The 22,034-nt window shown below is 36.0% G+C and overlaps 1 protein-coding gene and 3 long non-coding RNA genes across 4 annotated transcripts; 3 read left to right on the top strand and 1 right to left on the bottom strand.

Annotated features, from left to right (window-relative positions):
- The first annotated feature begins 8,397 nt into the window (after nucleotides 1-8,397).
- LOC149151887 (uncharacterized) lies at nucleotides 8,398-9,687 on the top strand. Its single transcript, XR_016263676.1, has 3 exons — nucleotides 8,398-8,483; nucleotides 8,586-8,653; nucleotides 8,738-9,687. It is a non-coding gene; the product is annotated as an uncharacterized LOC149151887 (long non-coding RNA).
- A 1,287-nt stretch (nucleotides 9,688-10,974) lies between these two features.
- LOC149151886 (uncharacterized) lies at nucleotides 10,975-12,081 on the bottom strand. The gene is made up of 3 exons (XR_016262803.1): nucleotides 11,945-12,081; nucleotides 11,699-11,762; nucleotides 10,975-11,090 (listed from the first exon to the last, which is right to left on the bottom strand). It is a non-coding gene; the product is annotated as an uncharacterized LOC149151886 (long non-coding RNA).
- A 231-nt stretch (nucleotides 12,082-12,312) lies between these two features.
- Nucleotides 12,313-12,854, top strand: LOC149151885 (uncharacterized). Its single transcript, XM_089440443.1, has 2 exons — nucleotides 12,313-12,444; nucleotides 12,586-12,854. The coding sequence occupies exons 1-2, from the start codon at nucleotides 12,318-12,320 to the stop codon at nucleotides 12,831-12,833; spliced, it is 375 nt and encodes a 124-aa protein (XP_089296569.1). The 5' UTR covers nucleotides 12,313-12,317; the 3' UTR covers nucleotides 12,834-12,854.
- Nucleotides 12,855-14,437: 1,583 nt separating this feature from the next.
- Nucleotides 14,438-15,088, top strand: LOC149151884 (uncharacterized). Its single transcript, XR_016262937.1, has 2 exons — nucleotides 14,438-14,564; nucleotides 14,709-15,088. It is a non-coding gene; the product is annotated as an uncharacterized LOC149151884 (long non-coding RNA).
- The last annotated feature ends 6,946 nt before the right edge of the window (nucleotides 15,089-22,034 follow it).

The following is a 22,034-nucleotide window of genomic DNA, read 5'->3' as shown; positions in this document are numbered from 1 at the left end:
TGATGAATTCCATTTTTAAACCCTTCCTTAGAAAATTTGTGTTAGTATTTTTTTGATGATATACTAATCTAGAGCAAGTCTTGGAAGGATCATGTTGAACATGTTGACAGGGTGCTACAACTATTGGAGGAGAAACAATTATATGCAAAAAGATCCAAATGCTTCTTTGGAGTACAAGAGGTGGAATATCTGGGTCATATTGTATCCTCATGAAGGAGTTAAGGCAGACCCTAGAAAAATTAAATCCATTAAGGAATGGAAAATCCCCACATCCATAAAGCATCTGCGAGGATTTCTTGGGTTGACAGGGTATTATCGGAAGTTTGTTAAGAATTATGGGAGAATAGTAGCACCTCTAACAACATTATTGAAGAAAGATGCATTTTCATGGACTCCAGAAGCAACAAAGGCCTTCGAACATCTTAAAGAGACAATGTGCCAAGCACCGGTCTTAGCTACATCGGACTTCACAAAAACCTTTATTGTGGAATGTGATGCTTCAGGAAATGGAATTGGTGCTGTTTTAATGCAAGATGAAAGACCCATTGCTTTTGAAAGTCCTCCAATCAAGGGAAAGTTTTTACACAAAGCTATTCATGAGAAGGAAATGTTGGCAATACTCCATGTACTTAATAAATGGCGACCCTACCTAATGGGAAGACACTGCAAGGTAAAAATGGATCATGATAGCCTTAAACACTTTTTAGAACAAAGATTATCCTCTGAAGAGCAACAAAAGTGGGTCACAAAGATGTTGGGTTATGACTTTGAAATCATCTACAAAAAAGGGAAGCAAAATGTGGTGGTAGATGCACTCTCAAGAAAGGATGAGGATGTGGAAGCATTGTTGTGCGCCATTTCTATTATCCAACCAGATTGGATAAACGAAGCAAGGGAGGAATGAAAGAATGATGAAGAAGTGTGGGCACTTATTCGAAAGTTACAACAATATTCCAATACATCTGATACATTTAGCTGGCAAAATGATTCGTTATGGTACAAATATCGCTTATACCTAGACAACGCTCTGGAGTTTTGAACTGATGCCAAGGCAGAAATTTGAACCTTTTTCTTTCTTTCTGCTCTTAGCTCTTTGGCTTATGATTTGTGCTCTAATAGCAAGTGAAAAATCAGTTACCCGATTCTACTGCATCGAACTGATGATATTTCTCCTATTTGTTAAATTCCTTTAAAGAAATTACTTGCATTTTTATACAGAAAATATCAAAATACATACACTACAACCTACATAAAATAAATATTGTGGAAACTAAATACTACATTGGAGAGAAATAAACACACACATACACAGTGCTTTTTTAACAATGTCCTTAGAAAAACCCAACTTGGGAAAACCAGTGCAACATCTGAGGGCTTTATTATTATGCAGTAGTTTATGAGTACAAATCGTTAGATGCCCAAACTGGCAATCTAGTATAAACAATAAACTGGCAAAGAGTTAGTGAGAAAAAATCTCACACTATGATTGGCGACCTGACACTGGTAAGGCTCTGGAAGGTTAGCCCCACACAGCCTCTAAATCAACCTACACAGATCAGCATTACAATCTTTGGGCTTTGTGTCACCTCCTCCTCTGATCTCCTGCTATTTGGAAATTCAACCCTCTGGTCCTTCGGTCTCACACCTCGGCTTCTGGCACTAGATCTCGACTCTCCCAGTTGAGTTTCGAACTCTCTCTAAAACTCTGCGCTGCCTCTCTAAACCTCTTTATGCTTCCTCTGCCTTGTACTCTCCGGATCTGTAAACTCTCCTCCGGACTACTATCCCTGCCCCTCACTGCAAGAATATCACTCAATCTTACTCAGGAAACTCAACACTACTACTCTTGAGAAATTTGATCTCTTAATCTCTCTCACTCGATGTGTTCTCTAAGTGCCCATCAAGCTCCTTCTTATAATCTCTCGTTGGAGCTCCAACGACCAAGATTAAATCGTAATCAAAGGCTAATATTAACTGGGAGTTGATCCTCATATTCTTCTAGAAGATTCACACGAGATTTAATTAATACCCTTTAATTAACCAAATTTCCTAAGTTTAGACTTAGGGAACCATTTAAACAAGTTAATTATTTTAATTAAATCATCTCTAGGTGGATTTTCCCAAACGATTTCTGGTTATTGGAGAATGCATGTGTCTTAGCCTCTCTACAAAATATTGAGGCTAGACCACATCTGATGCTACAAAAATCAACACTTTGGGCCCGATGAAGCAACATGGGAGATGAATGATCAGATGCGGGCTATGTATTCTTCCTTGTTTGCCAGTTGAGGCAAAACAATTTTGGTATATGCATATATGTATATGGATGTAAATACTGCCATGAGTTGTGTTATAAAGCTCTAATAAGCGGTATGGTTGTCATGTTGTTACGTTTGTCATATTGGTTTATTTTTTAGCAGGTTGATCATTGTAAATACTACATTAAGCTAAGTTATAAAGCTCCATGGGTAGTATGTTTTGCTTTACAATGGTCTTGCTGGTTGTAGGTGTCATTGCACACCGAGGACAATGTTCCCCTAAGGGGGAGGGGTTTGTAATAGCCCCGAGTTAAAAGTCCATGTAATAAAGTTAATAAAGGAAAAATAAGACCAAGGTCATGGGACACGTATTCAAGGCTGAATGTTGGGCAAAACATCCTAGTGTGGCTCTTCATTTGGTTTATTATGGCTAGAGGAAATTGGCAAAGGCAATGACAAAGGATTTGGAAAGGCAAGAGGTATTAATTAACATTTTATTTATGAAAATAAGGGAAATTAGGATAAAAGGAAGGTGAAAGGTCACAAGTTGCATGTGAGGAGGAAAATGAAAGGAAAATGATGGAAAATGAAGAAAATAGAGGCCTCATTAATAAAAAGGCTTATGAGGATCAGTTCACAACCTTTTGTCAGTTCAGTTTTGGAGCTCTCTCTCTATTCTCACTACTCTCTCATAGTCTCATACACTTAGAGAATTCTTGGAGCACTCTAGCATTAGAGGAAGGGAGGCAAAGGAAGGACAAGAGAGCAAAGGAAAACAAAGATCAAGCAAGGAAGAGCGGGATCAAGCAGATTACTTGTAGGTATCGAGTTGCATGTATGATTTCCTTGTGGCATGCATGGTACATGCATGTGTGTATTTGGTTCTCTTGTTGTCATTGGCATGGGTTTTGCCAGGTGTGACAGTGGTACTCAACCTTGCCTTTCCATTTCCAAACAACCATGGTGTGATGGGGTTTCTCTTACTTTATTGAGATGGATTGTTGGATGGTTTCGAAACTAAGTGGGGTGGTCTCAAGAAAAATCACAAGGCCTATGAATCCCTTGACTGATAATGGCGGGATAGACGACAAATCCTGGTTATGAATACCCTTGTTGGGCCTAGGAATCCCTTGATTGGTATTGGCGAGATACACGGTAAATCCTAGAGGTGAATACCCCCGTTGGGCCTAGGAATGCGTTGACCATTGATGGTGGGATACACGGTAAAGCCTAAAGAGTGGAGACACACAAATTCCTCAGAGTTTAGGTTGAGAGATTCAGAGGCATCCATGCTTGTTTAGGGCTCAGTAATCCCTTGACCGATATATGGTGGGATTGTGTTAAAACCTGTAGCGTATGTTTGTTATTTTGGTCTAAGAATCCCTTGGCAAGATACATGGTAAAGCCTGAGGAATCCTTGATTGGTTTGGTTGTGAGTCCCACATTCATGCTTAGAATATGGTACAGGGGTTATTGGTTGAAAGAAAGATTTGGTTCAGCGAAATCTACGGTCGGGTGGTACATGGAAGTCCCTCACTTGGTTGGCTTTTGCATATGTTAATAATAGCTCTTTTCCTCTTATATTTCATGTGTAAGTGTACTTGTTATTATGTGGCTTTAATGTCTGATCTATCATTTTTATTTTGGTGGTTATATTTTGGTTATAAGAATGGTTTATGACAGACTTTGGTTATGGCTCTCATCATGTTTTGATTATTAAATGAACTGTTAATGAACATATAACCTAATAGACGATAATCCAACTATTGTGAGAGGGCATCAAACCTTCGAGACAAATCTTGGGTAAGCATGAGGTCTCTATGTTCAGATCAATTGTTATGACCTGTAAATTACATGTTCATGAAGTGTTTTGTAGAATGCATGTCATGGCTGTTAGGGGACAGGTTAGCTGTGTTCAATTTTTTGTGTTAGTAGCCTTGTCTTAGTGTTATTTATCATTTCTAAAATTTTCATGAAGTTTTGGGTAGAGACCTGAGTCCTAGCCCTAAAAAAGTGGCTCAGAATTCGGGGTCGTTGGCACAAAACTACTTGAAAAAGGCCATAGTCGCATGGATACCTTGTTGTGGGAGTGATTGGAGGGTCTCAATTGCATGGAGGGCTTTTCATGGGTGTCACTGGGGGTCTAGTTTAGTCAAAAAGCAAGTTAGCTCAGGGATTTGGTACCTGGAATGGTTGGTTAGGCCCTGGGGTCTTGTAGCTTCTAAGGAAGGTTAGTTTGGCTTTGGTTTGTTGATTCCACTTCCTTAAGGTGATCTAGGAGTTTGAATCATATCATAGTAACTCTTTATCACATTTTTACACCGGTGGACCGGTTAGCTTTGGTAAATGTGGGAGGAGGGTGTTACAATGAAAAGCTTAGGTCCTAATAGTTTAGCAATTGAATTTTATCTTGGTTTTTATGATTTATTGGAGAACAATATGTTAAGAGTTGTTGAGGATTCTAGACAATTTGGGAAAGTCCTAGGGTTCATAAACACTACATTTATAGCAATTACAAGCAAAGGATTTTGGCACTTTTAAAGGTTCTACGCCTATTTCTTTATGCAAACTAGTTCACAAACTCGTATAAAAATTCATTGCCAATATATTTAAAAGTATTTTGTCATGGATTATATCAAATGAACAATTTGGGTTTTTCTTCAATCACCAAGTCCTTTATACCATCAGGATAACACAAAAAGGAATGCATACAATCAATACACAAAAAATACCAATGGCTATTTTGAAAATTTATTTAGTGAAGGGCCATGATTAGTTGAATTGGTTATACCTTACATTATTGTTGCTTTAGTTGGGTGTGAACCTACAAACAACCAATTAGATCATGGGATGTCTTAAACTACTTCTAGTTACAATATTGATAAATGGTTTTCCATCCAAATTTGTTGTTACGTCACGGGGTCTTAGGGTCTTACGCAAAGTTTGACTTTATGACATTTTCTATTCCTTTAGTGGTTGAGGATTTAAGTGTGCTAATTAATAATTCCAAAATAAAACAAGACTTAAAAAATATTAAATTGTATTTGTAGTAGATATCATGAGATTTGGTCATGGCGGTACTACAGGGATGGAGAAAATTAACAAGTTGTTCGGACTCTTGGAAAGCTACAAGAATGCAAATAATCATGAAAATATCCTCACTATTGTCTAATGAACTAGCCAATAAAGTAAAGGTACAAGACAAAATTTTGTAATCATGAAAATATCCTCACTATTGTCTAATGAACTAGCCAATAAAGTAAAGGTACAAGACAAAATTTTGCTTCCTATGAAATTTTGTGGATTAGATGATGGGTTTAAATAACTTGGTTTTTATTTTAAAATCAAATGACGTATATATAATAATTGATTCTTAAATAACTTGGTTTTTATTTTAAAACCAAATGACGGTAGATATGATAATTGATAATTGTTTGTGGTAAAAAATAAAAATTGAAGCCAAAATTTTAGCATGGTGTAATAGATGGTTGTCTTAAAGTGATATATTAGTTAGTTAGCAGTTGTTTTTAATTGGGATAACTCAAAGATATAATTTTTTAACTAGGATAATTCAAAGTTATAACAGGGTATATGTTTGTTTTGTGGTTTTCATGTTTAGAGGTGCTTTATAATTTAGTATAAGGGTAACAATTTAGTATAGGGATAATGTGTAGATGTAATGTAAGAAAGTTTGTAAGTGCTTTACAACCTAGTATAAATGTAATGTGTAGATGTAATATAAGAAAGTTTGTAAATATGTTTACATCTTGACTTAAGATTAATTTATATTAATATGTTGGTAAACATTTACATGTAAGTTAAAATTAATATAAAGCTCAAAGCAGATGTTGTAGTGTTCTTCAAAACAATAATAAAATTCAAATTTAAGGTTATAAGTTTGTTTTTATTAATAATTAATATGTTGGTAAACATTTACATGTTAGTTAAAATTAATATAGGGCTCAAAGTAGATGTTGTAGTGTCTTTCAAAAGTTAAAAGTAACAACAATAATAAAATTCAAATTTAAGATTATAATTTTGTTTTTATTAATAAAATTACATAAATGTTTAGATTAAAAAAATCATAATATACATATTACATTAAAATATATAAGTAACAACAATAAGTTAGATCTATTTTACTTTATAATGATTATGTAATCATATTTAAATTTAATAAATAAGCATATAAACTTACAATATAACAATATGTTTAACCATAGATATTCACTTTCATTTTTGTATAGATATTATTAACTTGTAAATAGGCTTTTTTACAATACCATGGGCCAATACCATTTTTCACGATCATTTTTCGTAATTTTGATCAAAACCTGGTAGAGATTTAAAAAATCTTGAGTTTAAATTGTTTAATCTGCAATTATTAACTTGTAAATAGGCTTTGTTACAATACCATGACTCATTAATACAACATGCCCAAAAACGACCTAGTTTAACTTATAGACTAAATGAGTTTTTTCACGACCATTTTTCTGATTAATTTTAATGGTGGAGATTTTTAAAAACTTGAGTTTAAATTGTTTAATCTACATAATTCAAGTGCTTTAGGTTTTCCAGGGTGTTGAATCCATTTATTAATTCAAAAATTATTTTAAACTACAAAAGTATTGAAATTGTATTGTCGGATTTTGGTGTTGAATCCATTTATTAATTCCAAAATTATTTCTGTGAAAAATGCTATGCCCTCAAAAACCATGTCTCATTTCACACTCAAAATATTTTATAAATATTTTATTTGAATTTAATTTTATAACATTTTTTTATTAAATTCAAAAGAAAAAATATTATAATTACTTTTGAAATATATCTACACCTCTATCACATAAAAATATATAAGATATAAATAGTAGCTATAAATTAAGATCCATTTCACCATATAAATTAAAATAATAATTTTGTAACCATATTTAAATTTCATTAATAAACACAAAAAAAAACTTAATATTTACAATATAACAAGATTTTTAACCATGGATATTCACCACCACTTTACTATGGATATTATTAACCATACAATACTATAGGCCAATATGATGGCTCATCAATACCACATGCCAAAAAACCATCCATCATTTCACAATCAAAATAATACTTACAATTAACAAGACTTTTAATCATGCATACTCATCCCATTTTACCATGGATATTATTAACTATACCATACTATGGGCCAATACCATGGCTCATCAATACCACATGCCCAAAATCCATCTCTCATTTCATAATCAAAATATTTTATAAATAATTTTTTTTTTTTTTTAATTTAATTTTATTACATTTTTGGGCCAAGAGACACTTTCCATGCCAGTGTGTAAGAGTTGTTGTGATGTCCAATTATATTATGTTATCGAAACATTTTGACGTGGTCAAATTACATAAAAATGAAAAAAAAAATTATTAATTAAAACATTTTGACTTAGTGAAATATATAAAAATAAAAAATAAAATTAATAATTAAACAAGCTTAAATCCATCTTAACTCTGAATCTATCAAAGTCTAACATACATCAACTTTCTCGAGGTGCAAACCTTTCTTCAAGTTTTACACTCGGAAAAGATATTTGCGCCTTGAGAGATTTGATCCCTCTCACGCTTGATAGATCAAAAGTTAAGATGGATCTAGGATGGTTCTATAATTAGACAATTGGAGTAGCATAGCACTACTAAGCTATAACTATTATTGCACAGTTAGAGCTTCACATTCTATCACTCAATTTAACCATTCACTTCATATTTTTTTTTTACTAAATGTGTTTACCTTGTTAAAATTTGCTAAATGTGTTTACCTTGTTAAAATAATGAAAAGTACTCATATTTTTGTTTAAATGAAATAAAATATAATTTTCAATATTTTTTTTAAAAGTTAGTAATCTAAAATGATGTATAATTAGGCTGATAGGCCTTCCTTTTAAAGGGACCTTTCGTCGTCCTACTCCTTCTGACGCTGACCCCTGGCAAAGAAGGGGCGGAGGTATTCATGACCGGCTGTTCGAAATGATATCGAACCCTTGCATCTGGCAACCACTCAACCGTTGGATCCGAGAAGATCCACGGTCTCAACGATTTGGATTGTAGACGGGTAAGTTAATGCAATTCTCGGCGAAGTAAGGTTCATTTCGTTGTTCCGAGGTGGGTGAGCTACGGCTCTGCAACATAAGGTGACCGGATGGTGGAATGGCGGAAATGCCTTCAATAGGCCTACAGGTATAGACATGCCTTCGACCTCCATCTCGCCTAACTGTTATCTCTTCCTTCATTTCGCACTTATGTTTATTCTCTGAAACCCTCTATTCGGCTCCTGCACAGGTGGAACTGTTAATAGCGGGTTCTTGAATCTGGAGAAATGCGTCGAGGGCTCGTTCTACAAACCAGAGGTAACGTAAGCAGGCCCACGCAGTTTCATACAGGGTTCCTTTTGATTTTTTTGAGAACTTGATATAATAAAATGTCAATTTCAGGTGCAACTTGCCGCTTGCTGCTCGACAACTCCAACTTCAGATAAGCTCGCTCTTCAGCATTTACATTTCTCTCTTAATACCCTTTCGATTACTCTCAGGCTTACTTTAATACGTTAAACTGTCTGTAGGTACGCTTTGTTGCGGGGTTTATGCATATACATACTCAGAGGACGTTCCTTGGAGCGAAACTGCGTTCTCACAATGGTTACCGCCTTCGATTACAGGATGGTTCCTCTTCGGTTGTCTGGCGAGTTCTTGGTGTGAATCTTCGTTTTAGATAGAGGATTGTTAGATTTTTCTTTACATCAATGTGTTAAGGTGGCTCGCCGGCCGAAATGTTACGGCTGTTCAGTGGATATATAGATCTTAGGGTTATTGTAGAACGGAAATATGGGGGACGGATGCGCCCAATGTAGAGCCGGATACTTATACTGATATTTTGACATTATGGGATTTATGTGTGTAGCTTTATCTGAGGGTTTGAATAACTTCGCAGTAATTTGTGCATTTCAAATATGATTACTCTGTTTCTTCTCTTTTCTGAACGGCTTGCCGTTAGGGTTTTCCCAATATGGGGTTGGCGACCTAAGCATTCATTTAACACATGTACTGTTGGGTAATTTTGTTTAAAAAGGATTGGTTCTTATCTCTGTTTCCATTGTGATAAATCAAGGTTGTCGATCTTTACTGTAATGGGTTATTTTTAGCGTATTGTACAATTCCGATTAGAAATTTGCAAATACTCTGAAGTGGATACTGTTAAATATTGTCTGTTGAATGCGAAATCCACAACTTGACATTCTCGTATGTTTTCTTTTTGATTAATGATGGTTGAAGAAATGCCTATTAATGTTCATGGATTGACCGAATACAGTTATAGGTAGAAATATTTCAGTAGGCTATTAAATCTTCATTGCAATAGATGGTAGTTAGAAGATAATTTGAATTAACTGTGTTTCTACAGAAATTGTTCTTTTGCTTAAGACTTGGAATAACTCGTGCATTTCATTTCAGTAGATGGAAATAAATTCCATTACCTTATTTTCTTTTCTTTGATGCAATGATATTTGTAACTAACTGATTGTATTGAGATTGTAAAGGATGACAGTATGCTTAAAATTTATTATTGACAGAGTAATACTATTCATTCATTAGCATGTCAACCTATTCATTTCATAAAATAAAGTAGCGAATGTTTCTCCTACTGATACTTAATAAACACAGAATTGTTACTTATCTGTTTCCCTGCTTTACTTGTAAGCATGCATGTAGTTTTTAACCTGCCTGGAAGGTCTCACCACAGAATCCCCCTCTGAGCTCTTCCAGCCACTCACAGTGGAGGGAATATTTTTTCTCACCTTGTTGCCAAGGTAACCCATCAACCCACATCCAACGCAAGAAACTTTCAAATTTCGTACATGTTGTTTCAAATCGCTACGTACCCAAATACAGAGAAAAATGCCAACCATCTGCTTGCTAGCTGCCAAATAGTACTTCTCCTTGCTTGAATTAAACTTGTTATTCATCCGATTTGAGTCGGAGTTATCTGACAATGGACTACTTAACATTGGAGAGTGGAAAACAATAGAGGGAGACCATCCTTCACTCAAAGCATACTCGTCCTCTGATGAAACTAACATAAAAGAGGAACTGGAATCTACTCTATGAAATGATCTTCCTGGGAAGAGATGGTCAACAAAGCTACATTTCTGTTCTAGCTTTTTTGGGTCATTTGTAACTTCATAGTGTGGCTTAGAAAAGATGTTCAAGTCCAGAAAAGACTTTCTGCTCGAAAAATATGAACTTTTACGCTCTTTGGAGCATTCACAATCTGAGTCCAAACAATAAACGGCTTCTGGAATTTCTGCAGACTTTTCCCTACAATGTGATAAGCACCTGCATTGATTTCTATTCTTGCTTGTGCCTGAATTGTTCAGTGTTTGGTGAATAAGGGTCAGACATTTGGCAGCAGGACCATTGTTCTCTGACCCTAAAATGTTTCCTGCATTTAAAGGCACAATTTCTTGAAACCTGGGAAAATCCACATACAGACAGCATATTGTTAGACTTTTGACACAACTGTGGAAATCTTAATAAAAACTATCAACACACAATTTCATTCTGAAACTAAAAGAGTTTTAACTGATATCCTCTTATTCATAAAAACACAAAATGAAAATGTATAAAACATTTTCAGGGCTTTGTTCATCTTGCTGGATTGGATGTAATGAGGGGAGTTTGTTAATACCCCAAAATGTAGACGTCTGCTGGAGGTGAAGTATGCAACCATTCATCCAAATTCAGGGCATTGCAGGGTGCTTTACCTCCCACATTCCATGTTCCCACAAATACCCTGCTTCGCAAACATTCAGTTGCCTACTTAGTTCATTAAAAAAGCTGCTTACTGATATGAACAACGATTGTTGAAATCAAAATTCCAATACATTTTCAAACAACATTATTCTGTCTTCAATAATTTCAAGAGAAGCAACCCATCACAGAAGTGGGTTCTCGTATTTGAATATCTAGATGAGACGGGCTTTCTTAATAGTCGAAATTCTGGACAAATGGTAACAAATTACTATTGGAGAATGTTACATTGCAGATCATTTAAAAACACGATTTTTTATAACCTTATTTCTGTCAGCATTGGTTATCTGTATTATGGTTATTTGATAAAAGCACATAGCAGAAAGATAGGGGAGAGAAAGATTTTGCCCTGAAGAAAACTGCGTCTATTTTTTTATTACTCGAATACATGCTCATGGTATTATGTTTGGGAGCAAATGAAGAATAAGTTCTAAATTATGTTCAACTCATTATAAACTATCCCAGAATAACTTCGCACAAGCAGGGGAACAGATTATGTTTCAAATGCATAGTAAACTCAATCCGTATGTTCCACCATTATCAAATTTCAGCTAAAGTTAAATTCAATTAAATTCAACCAAAATACCATACCTAAAGTCACGAGCATCTGCGATCTGGGACAACTCTGATTCCATTGTTACAGGCTTGGAATTAGCTGCATTTCAATTCAACAAGATTTCTGTCATGATTGTAAACACCGAGACCAAAAGCAAAGTAACACATCCCTAGTAAATCAAATCAAAGGCTGGGAGAAAACTCGTGCATTTTTCAAGTATTCTGAAACACCTGTAAAATAAAATTGGGCATATTATCTTGTTGAAGGATTTTGTTCAGTACCAGTAAAGCTTTTTCGTGAAAACGAGGATTCGTTATCTGGGCAGCTCTTTCGTCTCCCAGAGAAGGATTCGCAGTTATCTGCAGATTTTATATTTAGTCTCAGTGAAAATTAAGCTAAATGCACAATAGGTTTTCAAGTTTGTCACTTTGAGGTGTATTTGGATAGTATTGATATGCCTTGTGTGGAATTTTAGCTGTCTGGTTGCTTTGACCGCTTAACCATGAACTGTTGTCCCTTTATTTTGACCATTTTCTATACCAACCAGAGGCACTGAATTTTTGGTTACAAATGAGTAACTGGATATTGTTTGGCCTGATGGTATGTCTAATTTCAGGCAAGTAAACTTGTTTGCCTTAATGTGTCTACTGCTTTATGTTTGCAGAAGTTGAAATGATGAAAGAAAGATTTTCAAAGTTGTTGCTGGGTGAAGACATGTCAGGTGGTGGTAAAGGAGTATGTACAGCCCTGGCAATATCTAATGCTATTACAAACCTCTCAGGTATAACATTTTTAATTATGTTCTGGAATCACACAGGATTTTATGCAAGTCTTAAGACACAATTTTTTACTTAATCTTAAGACATAAATTTTCACTTAATTTCAAGATACTAACTCCTAACATGGGGATCTCTTGTGGCAGCTACTGTTTTTGGACAGCTTTGGAGATTGGAACCTCTGGTGCAGGAGAAATTTCAAACAATGTATATAAATAGAAAGATGCAGAAAATGACAGTCAAATTTTGTACTCAGAATTATGACAAGAAAGCCCCTGCTGGGTTTGTGAGGAAAGAGAGCTTCAACACCAGTTCTGTCTCCAACCGCCAAGATGATCAGTACGCTACTAACATGTTTAGTGAAGAATTTCTGCTATTCTCTTGTAATCTATAGGCCCCCAAAGCTCCTCATAGATGAGAATATTTGCAGGATGTTAATATTGTTGTAAGTTTGTAGTAGTTGTGGAATGACTTACTTTTGTGCTGCTTCTCATCTTCAACAACAAGAGTTTCTGTGGTGAATAAGCAGAATCCATGTCCTGCCTTGTGAAGCAGCTCTCGACTGTGATAGCGTTCTTTGTAATGTCTCTGATAAATCCTTTAGACTTCTATTTCATTCTGTAATATGATGGGATTCACTCTACAAGATTAGGGGATTCACTCTACAGAGTCCATGTCATACTTTCTGAATCAGCTCTCCACTTATGTTAATTTTCTCTGTAATGACCCTAATAAATCCTATATAATGAGATTTCATTTTGTAAAATGATGGGATTTCACTCTACAAGATTGGTTTCAGTTTTACTTGTATTGTGGTATATGAAATTTCTCAGTTTTACTTGTAATAGGATGGGATTTCATTCTGTAATATCATGGAATTTCCCTCTGCAATATTTGCTACTAAATTTTACAATTCCAAATTAATAATCCTATCGGCCTCTCTTTGTACCTTTTGGGACAATTGCTAGTATATATATCCTTGAAAGGTGGATATACAATTTTTGACAAGATTTTGATTTCATGGTTTTTTGTTTGCTAAGTTGTGTGAGTAGTGTGAAATCATTGCATGCTTAATTTTTGGTTGGAAAAACTATGACCCACGGGCATGTAAGTTGTGAAAATCACTCCCACACCAACCCAACCCTTAACATGGCTAGGTTTGTGCTCACAGAGTTTCGAATTAGTGACCTTCACATTAAGAAGTCCCTTAATAGTGCACCCATCACCCTCTATTCTACACCCCAAGGACACATAAATTCAATATATTATGATTTCTTATTATTAAAAATATATTTTTGAATATATAAATGGACGTAGATTCATACTAGAGTTTTTAGTGACTTTTTGGACTTTCCAGTGCTAAAATCTGGGGGAAAAAATTAAGGTGAAATTTTGATTTGTGTTATTTAGATTGGCTTTTTCACTGTATATATGAATTTAGCACCGTGGAAAACCTTTACAGCACTTCCATTGTGCAGGGGTTACCCATCAAACTTGTGATTTCAATAAGTTCCTGCAGGATTTTAGAGAAATTAGACCGTAAAAATCTACCACAAAACTTCCAAAAATTTTTACTAAAAACAACTCCCTAAAATTATACTGATTTGGTTGAATTTATGGTTTTAATAAATCTGTCCTATGACCAAAAATGTATATCATAAAAAAATATCAAAAATAAAAATAGTTACTTAGACGGCTAGTCTAACTCATAAACAAGAAGTTGAAGGCATGTGAATAATAATGAGGCATTTATGGGTGCAAACTTAGCCCATGTAGGGGAGATTTCCCAAGAAAGCGGGGTAAGGAAACTGGTATTGACAAACGCCGCCGGATTTGTATTCGGGGAGAAACGTGTCGTGGTTTTGGTTTCAGTGGGCCACTGACCACCAAGTTCGTTCACACAAATTCGCCCCCGGTTTAATTAATAACTCGAACCCCAACCCGCTTTTATAGCAGTGAGAAGAATACACGCACCCACCCAATCCGCTCCCAGTTTAATTAATACCTCCGACTGCAAACCACCTTTAGACACCCACCCACCCAAAAATTTCATTCTCTACTCTCACCGATAGCCCACGGATCTCTTTTTCATATTGCAGATTAGTAGCCCCAACCAGCCAACTAAGTGGGCACCTTCATCCATCGCCCTTTTCATTCTTGGCATGATTCCCTCTCTATTGGGCTTCAAATTTGATCTCTGTTCATCTTGCTCTAGAACTCATTTAACATTATTTGGGATAAATTTCTCATTATTTGGGATTGGTATCAGGAAAGTACAGTATGGATTTCGCTACAGACGTTTTCATTCCAGAGGATTATGTCAAAAGCCGCTACAGGAGGACGAACGGTAGAACTGGATCCCCTTACAGTAGTGAACACAAGTATCAGATCCCAGCTCATCACATCAATCACAGTGGGGACTTTGTCTCAAACTCATCTTCGGCTAGATGCACTAGTACTATTTCTGATAGCGCAAGCAGAGGAGGATCATGGAGTTTGGAAATCATAATTTTGAATTGTCTCACAACATAAAATTGATTTCATATCCAATGTAGCTTAAGCAAACAAGAAGAAGGGGGCATCGTCCACTGTGATCCCATTATCTTATTTTTGACAATTTTATTTATTGAATTCATCAGTTTTATATGACATTTCATACACAGTCCCTTTTAACTTTGTGTAAAATCTTTCTTATCTCCAGTTATTGAATGAAGCCAATGGCTAATAGCTGGTTTGCTGACCTGAAGATCTTCGTCCATAACCCTGTATGTATGTATTTATTCGCTCTTTGTATTCTTCTGTCGTTATTGGTACCCGGGTCCTCTGTGATGTTATAACGGATATTCTATATATAAACTGTGTCAAGTTATGTGACACTTCGCATTGCAATCCCTTGAACCCTTAGTTCAAAGCATGGGTAAGATTTATTCACCATACACTTGATTAACTTGCCTTGACATTTGTCCTTTTGATTGCATTGACTTAATAGCTATATGTAAAAAAGAATTGAAATGAGTAAGCAGATTTCTATCAAGAACTAAGGAAAACATTATCATAAGGTATAACTGCAAACAGATTTTTGATATGGTGATTCATTTTCTTTGATTTTAAAGTGGTTGTGGAGAGCTTGGAAAACAAATTATCCTTTCTTCTATATATAAAGAAAATGCGTTCACTTTTGAAAAAAAATGGAACTGCTATTTAACTTAAATTCCTTCCATGTGGGATATTTACTCCATATGGTTGAACTTCTTGAAAATAAACATCCAGTTAATTTTGACAATAAGGAGCTGACTAAATGTATACCAAACTTTCCTCAATGTCCAGGAGTTTAGAGATTCAACAATTCAAAGTTTCTAATCAGTCCATGTTTCAAACCCTGTTTAGAGGAGGAAATGGTGCAATAAGATATTAAACTTGGCTCAAAGTTTCAAATCAATCAATGTGAAACCTTTTTAATCAGTCAATGTTTCAAACCCTGTTTAGAACAGGAAAATGGTGCAATAAGACATTAAACTTGGCTCAGAGTTCCTAATCAATCAATGTAAATCTCCGTTTAGGATAGGTAAATGGTCTCAAATTCTGTGTAGAATAGGAAATTTGTACAGTAAGATAGGAAACTTCTTATAGTAAAACTCTAATTATCCTTGAAAATGTTACCCAATTTAGATCCAATTATTACCCAATTGAAATTCCATTTCCTATATGTTGAGCTTATTCCTGATTTTAATACCCATTAGACGTTTGAATGACAACTTTGGGCAGTATAATTACCAGAGAGAATTGCATTTATAAGAAGATTAGTTTTTATTTGTAGCATTATACTAGATAAATCATCATACCTGTTATTGGCGTTCAGCCATTTTGTGGGGGAATTCAAAACTCTACACATGTACTTGGAGTATTGGCAATCCAATTTTTGGAATGAGGTTTTTGGTAGTTAAAGTTTAGGATGATATTTTTAATCACAAAGTTAGGTTCCAATTTAGTCCTGAAAGTACAATGTTATTTCATTCAAGATGCATTCCAAGTTATCGTAACAACCCGAGTTCTTAAATGGGATCCTCCCAGGGTTAAATACTCTGAAGAATGTTATTAAAATTCAGATTCTATGTTCAGAATCATTAAAGTATTTTCTGTGTTAAGTTATTGTGGAAGTCTCATGAAAATCATTGTAAATATTTATCTATTCAAAAAGGAAGTTGCCCACACAATTAACATCCGGAGAAAAGAAGGAAATCGCGTTTACCAAACCAATACTTGAAAAACAAATTAACAATCCCAGAAAAAAATAAATGAAAGGGAGAGGGAGAACAAAATAAATGAGAGCGAGAAGGAGATGGGGATAGAGGTCCTTTCAAATGAGAACCTAACCACATGCACTGAATATGACCAGGAAAATTCACAAGGAACAAAACAAATCAGATTTTTAAGATAGCTTTATTCTTTTTATGTAAAGATAAAAGAGGATGAAATCAAACTTCTTAGTCAGCTTTATTTTTTATATGCAAAAATGATTTTTTATATGCAAAAATGAAAGAGGATGAGCTTATATACAAAAATTTATGAAAACTCATAATGGTTAACACTAATCTTTGGTTTAATAAAGTATTTTATGAACAAACTATAATGTAATTGAATTAGTGAAACTCTATTTATCATACACCTTAATAAAGTCTTTTAGTGACACCTTAATAGCCCTAGACACCTTAATAGTGTCACTAATATAATGCATAATGGTCTCACTCTATCATCGGAGGATGATTCAATTGCTTGGTGCTGGAACTCCTCTTTCAGCCAGAACACTGCTAGACAAGCCTATAACGCAATCATATCCCGTTCTCCTCAGCATAGGGTGAATTGGTGGTGCAGGAATATCTGGCATTGGCCCATTTCCCCTAAACTCAGATGTTTTATTTGATTGGCATTGGGGCACTGGATTCGCACATGTGACAATTTGTTGCACAAAGGTTATATTGGGCCCAAGGTCTGTCCTTTGCTCCAAGGAATCAAAATCGGTTGATCGCTTATTTTTTCAATGTGATTATTCTATGGCTCTCTGGAATGTTGTCCTTGGATCTCTCAAGATACAAGAAAGTGGACCTCGGTCTCCACTTGAGGTTTGTCTCTTCTTGCGGGAGAAAAATAATGGAAAATACAAATCTCTGCGCATTTTCATCTCTTGGGGCATTTGAAAAGTTTCATAATAAGTATATATTTGAAGGTTGTCCAATAAATCTCTTTGGTATTCTGCCCTAGTTTTTGGGTTTTTTCAATGATTATTTTCGACCCTTGAAGCACACCCAAGCATGCCCTTTTTGTTATCCTCCTAGCCCACTCTCTTGTAATGTAGGCTTCTTTGATGGTGCCTCACAGGGTGGCATATGTGGAGGGGGAACCCTTATCTTTCTCCCTTAAAATAGGGCCCTTTCTGATCTGGTTGAATACAAGAACAAGATCTAACACAAAAGTTGAGATCACAGTTGTATAGGCTCTTCTATATTTTGTTGCCAACTTGAACATTGCCTCTCTTCAAGTATTGGAGGGTTCGAACTATATGATTGATTGGCTTTTTGGGAGACGTTAGCTACAAGTGCTTACCCTTCATCATTGGATGGACAAAATTAATATTCTCAAGGGTCACTTTCATAATCTCTTTTTTTAGCACATATTCAGAGAACGGAATCAACAAGCTGACAATTTGTCCAAAAAAACACTCTACGTGGAGGAAGGACAGGTTTTCTATGAAGAACAAAAGGGTCTACAGTTATTGACAAGTGGGATTATGTTAAAATTGGCCACTAGGGCCAAACTCCACATGGGTCATCTTATTTATGACAACTAATATTTTTCTTGGATTCCTCTTTCAGAGAGGTGTAGGATCGATCTAAAGATCATCCGATTTTGACATGTACAAATGAAGATATGAATTTATTTTGATTATGGTCAAATTGTCAAGGTCAACCAACAAACTTATGTAGGCTAAGAAGCTCAATAGTCACGTCCATTCATTCTCAACATTGCTTATAAATAGAAGGTGACTTAGCCTCATATGGACACACTCATTTTCACACTTTTCTCTCTCTCTCTCCTCATTGATTGGGTACGGATTTTTGGGCCTCTCTCTCTCCACATGTTCGAAATTTCAAGAGAGCAAATTTCAGAAGGCCGAAATTTCAGGAGATTGAATTTCTGGATAGTTTGACCAAGCATTGACCTCCTTTGATTGCATTTTCTGGGCACAAAAATCGAGGCTAAACATTGATCGTTGACCAACATTGACAGCAGTTAGGGCTGACCGCAGGTGGGCTTTTTGACCAAACTTTGACTGGGCTGAATTTGACTGTTTTGAGGGTCATTTTATCTTGTTGTTTGGAGGCTGAAGTTGACGGATTTGCTGAGGGTCAAATCTGCCCTGTTGACCAGTGTTGACTATTCTAGTTAGGGCTCTTTTGCTGCTGTTATAAATTATCAGATTTGAAATTGTACTCTCTCTATCTGTTGAACTATTGAAGACTAAAAGAAGATTTGATCAAGGGTTCCCCCACATTGGGGTTTGTCCTTGGATAGTGCCACATCTTGTGTCCTCTTGCTTTGGCTTGTCTTCTACTATTTATGTTTATGTTCTATTTGCATTTTACTATCATGTTGATGTGATTGCTAATCTGAATATTGATACTGGGCTAATAAAGAAATTGAAGTAAAATTGTTCTAAAGCATAGAACATACCATTGTTGCTTAAAATTAACATGATATCAGAGCTAAGGTGAAGACAAAGCCCAAGCAAGAGTGAAAGAGAAATCACCAAAGACAGTTGGATAAGGACAAAAGGTTCAATGGGTTCCTCATCCTACTTCCTCGTTGAAGACAAGCTCCATGATAAATTTGACTATCATGGATGGAAGATGTCTCTTGATTTGACCTTGGAAGAAAAAGAAGTGATGGACTATGTGTAGGGTAAAATCCTTGAACCTCCTTCAAATGCATTGGCTGCTGCGAAGACCAAGTACAGTAGAGTTGAAGTCAAACCGAAGAAGATTATCAGGGATTCCATTGACAAGCATTTGGTGGCCTACATCTCTGAATTGAAGACCTCCAAGGAGATCTATGACAGGTTGGTCGACATGTTCAAGGTTAGTAATGCTAATCAAATTCTATTTCTTAATAATAAGTTGAAAGATATTAAGAAGGGCAAGGATGAGGACATTAAATCCCATTTCTTGAGGATTACTGAGATCAATAATGATCTACTTTTGATTGGAAAAGTCATTCCTGACAAGGAACTTACTCTCACCACCCTTGGAGGACTCCCACCTGAGTGGTATGTATTTAGAACCACTATACTCAACAATGATCGAATTCCAGGGTTTGAAGAATTGATGGCGAGATGCATTCAAGAAGAAACAAGAATGGTGGAGCAAGAAATGCCTTCTAATAGAAGCAACCCCATTGCATTCTCCGCTCATGCCAAGAGGAAGAACAATGCAAATTCAAAGAAGAAAAGTCAAGGAAGACCGGGATTCAAAACTGGAAGAAATGGAAGATGCTTTGTTTGCAATAAGTTTGGGCACTATGCAAGGGAGTGTCCTAATAGAAGGGACACACCTGGAGATGATTACTATCACAACTCCAGGGGCAACTTCAACAACAACGATCAAAGGAGTGGTAGGTCCAATGGAAAAGGAAAAAAGAATGCGGGACACCAAGGAAATTGTCGACCCTCCAAGAAATCAAGGAACTCCATGTATGAAGAAGCCAATGTTGTTAACAATAAGAAAAAAGAGTATTATCTTATATCGACCCTCTCCACTGCCTCTCCCCCAGACAATTTGGGAAATTGGTTGATTAATAGTGGTGCCTCAAGGCACTTCATCAGATACAAGGAAGCCCTCTCTAATCTGATCGAAAATGAGACAAACTTGGAGATCATCCTTGGAGACGATGCCACCTATCCCATAAAGGGAGTAGGGAATGTTACCCTTCAATTGAATCAAGGTAACACTATTCATTTGCAAGAAGTACTATATGTACCTAATCTCAAGAACCTGGTGTCCATTTCAGACACGGAAGACAAAGGATTCAAGGTGGCATTCATCGATGGAAAGGTACATGTTTGGAAAAGAAATTGTAAAGATGATTTTACTCTTGGGTTCAGGGTTGACACTTTGTATCAAGTTGGAGGAAGTCCATTGGGAGCCATGTCCTGTGACACATCTCTACAATCTTAACTATGGCACTAGAGGTTTGCCCATCTTCATTATAAGGCCCTACCCAATGTGAGACATATGGTGACATGTATGCCCAAGTTCAAAGTAGTGAAGGTGTATCTCTGGAATGTGCCAAAGGAAAACTTACAAGGGGACCATTCCTCTTAAGTAATAGCAAGACCACATATATATTGCAATTGATCCACTCCGACATATCTTGTATGATGCCCGTGAACTCTTTGGGAGGATACTTATATTATCTCACATTTACATATGATTATTCTTAAAAAGACCTGGATCTACTTCTTGAAGAAGAAGGATGAAGTGTTCACCTGGTTCCATCACTTCAAAGCCTTGATCAAAAACCAATCTGAGAAGAAAATCGAGATATTGAGGACTGAAATGGGACCGAGTATGAATCCAATGAATTTCAAGATTATTGCAAAGAAGATGGAATTAAGAGGGAGACTACGATGCCATACACTCCTTAGAAAAATGGTGTGGCTGAAAGGAAGAATCCCTTTATTGTAGACGCAGTTCGTGCCATGCTTCATGATCAAGGCCTTCCGAAGTTCCTATGGGCTGAAGTTGCAAATGCGGTCGTGTATGTTCAAAACTGATGCCCTCATCAAGCATTGGACTCCAAGACTCCCAAAGAAATGTTCATTGGTAAGAAACCTAATGTCTCTCATTTTAGAATTTTTGGAAGTATCGTATATTTTCATGTGCCGAAAGAGAAAACAAGCAAATTGGGTGCTATGGGAAGAAATGAATCTTTGTGGGCTATAATGAAAATTCTAAGGGATATAGAATTTATGTGGCTGGTCAAAAGGAAGTTGAGATAAGTCATAATGTCACCTTTGACGAAAATATGCCCCGTTGGGAACGGGATCCCCCAAGGACAGTTTTGGGGTTATAAGCCCATGTTTTGAATCGAATTTTGTAATAAACTTGTAAAGACTCCGCATTTTGTGGTCGCAGAGCGCGAAAGTGTCATGAGTCATAAAGGGTTGTCCGCCCTTATTTTTGGAAAGTAAAGTTGGCTGTAAAATATCTACGCATGGTCCACAGACCATGGGATTGTATAAAAAGAGCTAAGTAAGTAAGCTCTAAGTAGTTCAATAGTTCAGATAAGTCTTAAAGAATCATAGCTTTGAAAGAAGTCTAAGATTCAGGTCATAGCATAAGCAGAGGCTCTGCAGCTGAGTGCACAGAGGCCTAGGGTGGAAGTCCGCAGCTGAGTGCGCGGACCCCTACAGCTGTGTGCGCAAGGCGGATAGAGTCTATAATCACTTGAAGATATCAATAAAGAGAAGTATTCTGCAATTTCTGTGTCTTTGTTCCGATTAATGCATCTTAACATGTTATTTATGAATTTCATTTATGAT

Source organism: Pinus tabuliformis, chromosome 9 (genome assembly GCF_031772625.1).
Source record: "Pinus tabuliformis cultivar Carrire ecotype Pingquan chromosome 9, CPIR1, whole genome shotgun sequence".
NCBI lineage: Eukaryota > Viridiplantae > Streptophyta > Pinopsida > Pinales > Pinaceae > Pinus > Pinus tabuliformis.
Note: the sequence above shows the minus strand (reverse complement) of the source record. Positions and strands in the feature narration are given on the sequence as shown.